Here is a 10,075-nt window from a genome sequence, read left to right as displayed (position 1 = left end):
TATTAATACAAATGAATTTCTCAAGCGAGAATCACAAAATTGTTGACCTGGAACCGGAAAATCGCGGAATATGCTTTGCACTTTAGGCCCAGGAAAAAGTGGCTCCAAAATGTTATATATGGCACCTATCAATACTTTTTTATACATATGATATTCCTGACAGTTTTATTACACCAAAAAGCATTCTTGCCGATGAAGGTACCTGATCATGGCAACAACATTCAATGATTACGAATCAATTCCAAACACTAATCATGGTAATCTTGACGTCGATCATTTAAACACAAATGACTAAAAGCAACGGCTAGTGCAATTAAAAAATCCTTTTTCGCATATCACCGCGCTTCAATCTAGTTTATTCAATTCTAACGATTCCAATTTTATCTCGATGGTAGCCTGTACGATATCAGATCTCGTATTCCATGTAGATAGCAGCACTACGCGAATACGAAATACCCGCAAGTACAGTCATTGAGACAAAGTCCTATGCAATCACTACACTTTGATCAAAAACAACCTTGTCTATTTCAAGTAACTACTCTTGACATTCGCATTTAAAAATAGACTTTTAGATCTGAGGATTTGAAATTAATTTCCATTGCAAAATAGCTAAGTTAAGACATTTCGTTGTACGTGAAAGGACGTGGATAGTGTTGGCACAATTTCTCCTTATCGATAAGATAAAGACACTAAGGCGAGTATTAGATCGAATAAGGAGTTATTATTAAGTTGTTCGACGCTGTAAAGCCTTAACGCAGGCAGAACTTGAATAGGACATTATTACAAGTTATTGTTAAACTTGTGTCTACAGAGCGTTTTAGAAAATAAACTTTTGCGGTATCGTCGGAATTTTCCATTAGCTGTCTAATTTTTAAACTTAGTGTTATTATAACTAAAATTGTTATTATATGGTTGTTTATTAGCAATGTAGGGAATAATTATCCCACTAATATATTAAACGGTAAAGTTTGGGTTATGTGAAGAAATGATAAGATGTTTCAAATTTAAAAAGTATTTTATTCTAAAATTTAAATAATGCTTAAATTGTATGATTGATAAAACTTAAGTTTAAAAAAGTGAAGCTTCAAGATGATCTTAGATTGAAATTTGAAAAAGTATTAAAATGGCAAAACGCCACATGAAACACCACACAAAAAACAACAAAGTAAAAAGAGTTACAATTATTACAGTAATAATTGTAACTTTTTTTTAGTATTTCATTTTTGTAGGTTCATTGACATCTTCAACATCTATTGTTGCTGAAGTGGATTTCAAATCCGCGTCTTTTTCTTGTTCGATGTCTTTGCGTAAAGTATATCCTAATCTGAAAAAAATATCATTTCACTCATACGATTGAATAGATTTATGTCTCAACTATCTTTTGTTCACGTCATCGCTCGCGTGACTTTCTTACACTACAAACTTACATATAAACTTTCATACCCCATTATAGTCACTTAGGGATTGGTTTTGAACCAAAAAGTAGTCTATGTTTGAACGGAGGTCTTACAACTACATGCTTACCAAATTTCATCAAAATCGGTTCAGCGGTTTAGCCTTGAAAGCCTTTCGCATTTATAACATGAAAGTATGAATTTAAAAAAAGTAGTAACATAACTTTTTGTTGTGTCCCTAATCTTAGTTAACAACCAAATGAAATATGATAATGAATCTTCCTCAAAATTTCAAGATTTATTTTTTACACTGACTCTGGGTCTCGACGTGTCACATTCTGCGAATTAAACTAGTGAAAAACTAACATGAAAGAGAGAAAATACTGTCCAATCTATCCATTAGCGTCAACTTGATCCAAGTATTGTCAAAAACGATTTTCGCGTCATGATCAAATGAAATTCCCTTGGTCTTTATGAGTAAGGTCTTGAATTTTTCAAACGACATTAGTATATTGTTATACAAACCTGATGCTGAAGAAGTAAACAATCTCGACGAGACTGAGAAAAGAGAAGCCCATAAACAGGCCTAGCAGACCTCCGATGTTGGCGAGGAAGTCCGTGATCCCAAACAGCTCTGACCTTGTGATTGTGACGAACCCACTGTCCCGATAGTACACTTCTAATTTGGAATACTCATAGCTGAAGAGGACATTTATTACTTTTAGTAACTACTCTGTTGAAACATTGATATGTAATAGAGATTTTGAAATAAAAATTGAAAAACAAGAATTTAAATTGACGTGCGTGATAAAAATATTAAAAATAAATTTGTAAAGTAAAGTTAGTATTTGAGGTACGATTAATGGCATCAGAAAAGTTAATTTCAGTATACAAGTGTCTGTGTATTTAAAGAAATGTAAAAATACTTATCATCGGAAGCATTTTACAGTAGCTTTGCTGTAAAATGCTTCTGATTCCGATTCGAAAACTTTCAAGATTTATTATTTATAAAAATCATTATTTTGTCAATGTTTTTCAAAAAGTCCAACTTTAGAAAAACCGGTTCTTATAGGTAATATGTTCGTCTATACAAAACCTGTGCTAATGACATATAATACTTCTAATATACCTTCGAAAATAATCAGCAACGCCGTCAACTTCAATCATTTTAAAATAATTTACGACACTCTTTTCTAAATTGAATTCAGTTTTAAGGATTTCTGCCTCGTAAGTTATACTGTTGCAATTGGGAAGACAGTCGCATTCGCTTATGAAATCTGTCAGTTTTCTGTTTGCACCTGAAAAAGCAAATAGTACATCTACATGCAGCAATATTTAGGCAGTTATATAGCCGCTGCCGCTATATAGATCATGTCAGATGCTTCTAGGTGACTTGGTTAAACAGCTGAGAAATAATAACATTGCCAAAGAGGGTTTACGTCGGGCAGGTTTTGATAGACAAAATTCACATCGACGTCATGTAAATGATATTATTTTTTGTCAAATCAATCTTCTCCAAGTACTAAATATTTGATATTATTTTTTGTTAAATCAATCTTCTCTGGTCTTAAGTTTTCATTACAAGAAGTGTTATCTAAAATACTTTTTAGCGATTTGCTTTTATTTATGACAATATGCATATAATATGCATAATTATTCAAATTTATTGATTTAACCAAACTTAGCATACCATTCCAATTTTTTATAACAGTGTTATTATCATAGGACTTTGTTTTCAGTATTACATGTTATTTAATCTATAGGAGTATAACGATTAAATGATATACCTCCAGCTTCCCTGAGGCAGTCCGCTTGTTGCAACGTACAAATAGATCTGCTATCTGTATCTAAAAATGAGAATATTATTTAAATAAAAATTGTTTTGACCAATAGTGGATCATGAGGGCTCTTGAAGCTGTAAGGGGAATTTTAATTAGTGGGAAAGAAGTGTCAGGCAAATAAGTTAAAAAGACAAGAGAAGTTATTCTGCCATATTTAGATATATATTTTAGAAAATATGTATTTTAAATAGTTATATTCAAAATAAAACTTACATGGCATGTGAAACGACACGCACTTGCATATTTCATATGAATAGTTGGACATGCATTCCAATAAACAGTTGCTTGCAGTGTACAATTTGAAGTAACGCAAATATTTTTCTGACGAGAAGAAACATTGTCTTCTGTGAAAATAAATAGTAATAATGATTATTCTTAATATTTGAAAAATGCATTCTAATCTAAAAGTATTTCACTTTGTTTTAAATTATAATAGTAATTGAAAGATTCATTTATAAGTAAAGATGGAGTGCAATTAACAGGATATGGCTCGGTAACAGATCCGATCAAATTTGAAAGAGAAAAATTGTAAAAACTGACATGCTGTATCCATTCTACAAAAATTGTTATAAAGGTTAGGCAGGTCTTCTTCTTTTCAAGTTAAAATAACGGACAAACTATATTAATTTAGACCAATACGTAGTTACAGCCATGTCTTATCATAAAACCTCAATGAGATCTTTTAAAATAAATTGGAAGGATATTATGAGACTACTTCATAGATCAACTGCTTTTCTTACGTCTCTGCATCGTAGTTCAAAAGTTTTTCAGAAGTGTTCATCATATTTACTTTCAACGCCATGGCGGACGACTGTCCGGGCAAGATGGCGTACGAATAGACCGACGACTGTGGGTGACTGGTTGGATCTTGGATATAGACCTGAAAACATCCATACTTATAAACCCGAAAGTTTATTTCTGTCACGTTATAAAGACTAAACCGCTTTTCCGATTTTGGCGCAATTCAGAATACCTATATGTAGCTAATGATCTGAAGTCAAACATAAGCTCTCGCACTGGCAATAGAGTGTAGGCAAACGTTTCATCGATATCATTAGCTATTTTAATATTCCCGTCAATAGAGCACTGGCGGGGAGCTTGGGCATCGAGATTTTGCAGCCGAGGAAGAAGTTTGCTTAGATGTGTAAGTAGATGGAGCCATCAAACTAGGTAGATAAAAACCTTAAGAAGAACTTAAAGTTTGTGGTGGTGTTATGAGGCGCAACGAAAGCCACCTGATCAAACAGATTCTCAATTACCCTGGTAAACCAGGATTTTTGGTAGATCATAGGTCACATTGCTAAGTAATATAGAAAAAGACATAATCAACCTCTAGATTGGATCCTTCAGTCTCAAAAGTATGAAGAGACTAGGCCCCAATTAAACTGGAAGAAATGAACGACGAACAAGTAGGGCGCAAGAATGGGCTATGAACAGAACCTCTTGTGGCGCTTTGAAGCTATAATTTATCTAGCTTGCTGGACATTTTACATGAAGTATTACTTATAAACAGCAAAAGGTATGTAAATCTTATGACTGTACACAGTTACTCACCTTATATCCCTTATTGATGACATTACAATACTCGTCGTAGTCTGCTTTATGAGTCATTAAGTATACTTCTAAATATGGCCGATGGCGGCTGTACTGAAAATCAAATAATTGCCGTATAGAAAGTTTTAATACTTTTTAATTGGAGAAAGGTATAGTCCATATTTAATTTTTCGGTAGTCTTATCAGACTAATGGACAAAAATCTATAAGAGCGTACCCAAAAAGGGTTGACGACAGGCGAGCTGCCTGTCTTAAAATCAAAGGAATATCTCGAAATATTTATCTTTCCAGTGAAATCTGGACTTCTAAGTTTTACAGAGCAGCAGATCTAAGTTTTACAAAGAAAGCAGTATTAGATACCTGGCCCCTATGTGGATATTGTTTGAGATAGTCTATATCATCGCTGTTGTCATATCCAAAACTAGAATTCCATCCAAAACTCTCTTTTTGAATGTCACTGTAGTTGTAATCTCTCTGTATACCACTGAAATAAATTAAAACAATTCAAGAGTTTTTAATTTGTTATTTCATTTAAAGAAAAATACTATATCCTTCTTTATAAGCCTGTATTGTCCCATTGCTGGGCAAATATCTTCCCTCAATTTTACCATTTCTCACAGTCTGGCGCGTAGCTCCGTGACATAGACACAAAGCATTTTTTTCCCCTTGAAAATTGTATATAAAAAAAAAACTGATGGCCTGATTGAAATCATTATAACTCGACATCATTATAATTTGGCTTTCACAAGATCTAATTCTAACTTCCACAATTGTTTCGAAATGTTACTAAGCCGTAAAATTTCGAGAATATTTAAGAACAAATCATATAGTTTAAGCTAGCCCCAAAGTAAATTCGAGGCTTTTGTTATGGGGTACTAACTCAACTATATTTTATACAATATTTTATCCAAGAGCCGGGCAATCAGAAAAAGATCATTTTCCATCGTGACCGGAACGGGGATCGAACCCGGGACCTCACGGTGCAGAGGCATACTTTATCACTACGCCATCAAGGTCATCACTTTATTACTACTTACTTTTTGTCCATACGAAAAATTTCACTAGCAGCTAGACCATTAAAATTAAAGCAGACGCCTTCTTCAGTGAGAACTTTAGAGAATAAACGCGAGCAACGTTTCTTACGTCCCAGCCACGTACATTCTTGGAAATATTCCAGACTGGGCGATACCTAAAAAAATTTGTACACCGAGAAATTAAAGTTTGTAAAGACAAGAGTTATTTGTGAATCGTACTTTCAACGATAACACTGATTAAATGTAAACAATAATATTTTCAGGATGTTGTTGGGTCTGCTTCGATTCTGTAGCGCATTTGCAATGTGTGTTGAGGCATACACTGATAACTTCAATGCTATTAGATGCAAACGAGTCGCCTACTTGCTCAACAGACTTCTGGGCAGCAACAAAAATATTCTGGTATCAGTGTTTTCAGAGTTTGACATTACAGTCTTCTCATTCAGGATCTTACTCCTGAATGAGAGGAGTGTAATGTCAAACGTTGGTAGTAAGTCAAATTGTCACTGACTTAGTAATAATTTGACTTATTATTTACTTCATATTTATTTGGGTCTTTGGTCAAACAAACTTTTAAATAAGTTTTTTACAAAAATTTGTTGTTTTTTTGTCATGTTAACAGGACAAGTTAGATAAAAGTTAGTAATTTATATACTTTAAATATAGATTAACTACACACTGTTGTCTGAGTGCTGAATTAAGCAAAAAAAAAAACAAACTTTATGAATCAATGAAAAAAGACATCATTTTGACAATAGCGTAATTGCGCATATATAAAAATATTACATCAAAGGGTAATTGCCACCAAGACAAATCAGATACTTTTTCGTGTCCAAAACAAATATTATGAGGCTTGTGTGACAGTCAAGTGACGTTACAAATGTTCAAGTCAAATAGCGTTTCAATTATACTTCGATCGAATTAAAAAAACACTAAATCGAACACCACAGTGTACATACAGTTCACAGAATTATCTTCATCTATAGCACGTGTCGTCGATTTTTTTTTTGGTTTCACAAAATCTATATAAACTTGAATTAAAATAATTGATAAATTCTGCTCTGCTTGACATAATTAGGTTAGATTAGGTAAGAACATGATAATAAAGTTTAATTAACTTATATTATATTTAAAAAAATTTCGGCGAAACGTGGTTTCGATGCAGATGATTCTGTGAACTATTAATACCGCATATCTATCTATAAATAAAACTGATCAATAAAAGTGTTATTTTATCATCGTGTTTTAGTGAATCCATTTATATGTATACCTACATGCAAGTACCCTATTTTGATACATACGTTTAAGATTGTATCTATAGTAGAAGCATTTGTAACGTTTGGTCCAGGCAGAGTTTCAAAATCGTACGTGGGCACATAAAAAGGCAACGGACAGATCAGACTGACATCCAAGAACATTTTCAAGTTTTCAGTATCGTCTGACGTCGTGGAGTAGTCGCTGAAAAAAAAATTCGTTTGATTTTTATCTATTCATGATGTATCAACTTAATTGCCTAATTTTTTTCATTTATATAGTTATATAGGTACGTAAAAGGACGGAGTACAAATTCTTTCAAAAAAATAAAAGATATCTTTCTGTGGGAAATCCATGCGAGCAGAGCCGCGGGTAACACTATGTGATAAAAACTAATAGACATCATATTGGACTGCAAACACTGATTTATCAATGTTATATATTATTGTTTTTTTAATTAAAAATATATAACACGTATTATAATCCTTCGATTTTATTTATCATATTCATACCGGTAGCGGTCGAGATCTTAGCTCTGTGGGGTCCCGAAGCTAAATTATTTCTAAAAGACTTGTCGGCGCGTACAGAAGCGTCCAGAGCTGGCAGCTTCATATACAGCGAGGAAATGCTGCAAGCATTCTTGGAATGCCTCAATCAGACACGCTGAACGAAATATTGAATTTGTAAAAATTTTAATAAAGTGATTTATTTAATGATAATTTAACGAGTTTATTTAACTAGTTTTATTTACACAGTCTAAATTATGTTTAATAAATATTATTATCTTTTTTTAATGAATAATTTGTATTAAAGTTTTACCTGTCGTCTGTAGTGTTATTCTCATCAGGGTCTACACCATCAGCGAAATACTTCTTGAAATGTTTTGTGTAATTATAAACAGTTGTTTTCGCTTTGATTTGTGGGCAAATAGTTAGCGATGGAAATGGGACCTGACAAGAATATATAATAATTTTAAATATAACGCCACATTAACTAAAATTAATTAATTTAATTTTACGTGACATGCATACTGTAAAAGCAATAATGGTAACCAACGCTTTTTACATTATTAGTTTCTTACGAGTACGCCATTTTTCAGCAGTGTTTGCTACGAAATGTTAGTAATTTGTTGATTTTTGAGAAATACTATAAGTAAACTTTGACTTTAAACTTTAACCTGCGCAGAAAAACGCAAAATTGGCCATTTTATTATGTTTTTCACGAGTCTGTAACGGTACTCCGACAATTGCTTCCGACAGAACCCTTCATCTACGAACGATTCGCCGACATAATGTCTCCTCTATTCTGTCGGCGAATCTTTCGTAGACGAAGCAATTGTCGGAGAACCGTTCAGACTCGTTTTTCACAATTCACAAGAAATCCTTCCCCTTCTCTTTAATATACCTTTTCTACTGGGACAATCTTCTCACTGAAACTGACTATGACTGGACTGGTTTCCCACTTATGCCATACCTTATGGATTAGCCACAAGCACATTCCGAGACTTAGCAAGAAGGTTACCACCCAAAAGATCCTGAAAAGTGTTTTACAATATAAACATTTGTAACACACATAAATAAACCAAATATAGTGACGTGACACTAAATAAAACATAAATAGAGACGGAACGTATCGTGATCCTTTTTCATTTCAAGTCTATTTCATTTCAAACGATATAATATTTATTATGCTCCACATGAATTTATAATATCAGTGGGATTCGTGTAATATATTATAACATATGTGAAGGGTTCTACCCGCCACTATCCAGACAAATCCCACTTGCTTTTTCCATCATCACGTTCTTCATTTACATGCTCTCTGGTTATGGATGCTCATTCAAAAACCCAATGTATGAAGTAACTCAGACGCCATGCGTGCTATATGATAATATATATTTTGATGACCTCGGTGGCGCAGTAAAGTGCTTGCACTGAACCGAGAGGTCCCGATTCGATTCGAGGATTCGATCCCCGGTCGGGTCATGATGGAAAATAATCTTTTTCTGATTGTTCGAACTAGGAATCCCGAAAAGTCGTAGAATAAAAGTTTATTGTTTTGATGTAGCCAATTAGTCTTTAGGAGGTTTTGCGTTACCTCACAACGTGAAAAGAGATAACTAAAATAAATTCCCTGAGTTTCTACATGGAAAATATTAAGTTAGTAAATACTCGTGAATTCGTGCTTTAGTTACCTTTCCGCTAGGTGAATCCCCTTAACTGTAGTATATTTTAAACCGTGAAGTGTAGAATTTTCTAGATAATCCAAAAACAATTTCTTTATTCCATTGGCTTTTGCTTTCCGTTTCCTAACTGTAGGTGATTTATCCATAGTTTCATTCACCATTTCAGGTGATAGTTTTCTAGCAAAAAAAAAAAAAACAACTTTTTAAAGGATGGTCATAACAAATAATTTTGCAGCTAGCAGCATAATTTATTTAAACTTTATTAATTTCACTTTAAAAAAATTTACGATAGGCTTTGCAGCGGTTTGTAGCTTTTTGAGAAATACTAAACAATACTTTTATGTGAAAAAGTGCCTGTGAAGGTCTAATTTCTGAATAAATTTGACATTTTATTTAATTTAAATTTAATTTTCAATATATTGCAAATTATATTTGGACGAAAAAATATAAGACGAAATGAATCCACTTATATTGGAATCAATCGCGTCCATTTGTAATTCTTTACCAAATAATTTTAATATAATTTATTTCGTAATATTAAATTGTATAATACTTACTCCATATTCTGCACGTGTTAAACTTTTCAACTGAAAATGCAAACTGACACTATGTGGATACAACACTAATGGCTTCCTGTAGCTAATTAAATTTTCGTCCCTACAGGGCCATTACTTAACTTTTAATTATTAATATTGTTCTATTTACTTTATAACTTTCCGTAGTAACTGAACATTTGTATGTCATACCTCATTTGTATTTAGACCTCCGAGACATGTGGCATGAAAAGCATTGTTAATATTGTGTTTCTTCAAAA

The 10,075-nt window shown here is 32.9% G+C and overlaps 1 protein-coding gene across 1 annotated transcript; it reads right to left on the bottom strand.

Moving 5' to 3' along the window:
• Nucleotides 1–1,090: 1,090 nt before the first annotated feature.
• On the bottom strand, nt 1,091–10,074 carry LOC128671514 (pickpocket protein 28-like). Its single transcript, XM_053748024.2, has 14 exons — nt 9,819–10,074; nt 9,271–9,438; nt 8,481–8,610; nt 7,896–8,026; nt 7,124–7,280; nt 5,826–5,977; nt 5,149–5,272; nt 4,790–4,882; nt 3,976–4,115; nt 3,449–3,579; nt 3,182–3,241; nt 2,524–2,692; nt 1,920–2,093; nt 1,091–1,324 (listed from the first exon to the last, which is right to left on the bottom strand). Exons 1-14 carry the CDS (start codon nt 9,821–9,823, stop codon nt 1,210–1,212), a joined length of 1,749 nt encoding a protein of 582 aa, XP_053603999.1. The 5' UTR covers nt 9,824–10,074; the 3' UTR covers nt 1,091–1,209.
• Between the last annotated feature and the right edge of the window lies 1 nt (nt 10,075).

The sequence above is a fragment of the Plodia interpunctella genome, chromosome 7, assembly GCF_027563975.2.
Source record: "Plodia interpunctella isolate USDA-ARS_2022_Savannah chromosome 7, ilPloInte3.2, whole genome shotgun sequence".
Lineage (NCBI taxonomy): Eukaryota > Metazoa > Arthropoda > Insecta > Lepidoptera > Pyralidae > Plodia > Plodia interpunctella.
This window is presented reverse-complemented; position numbering and strand designations above follow the sequence as displayed.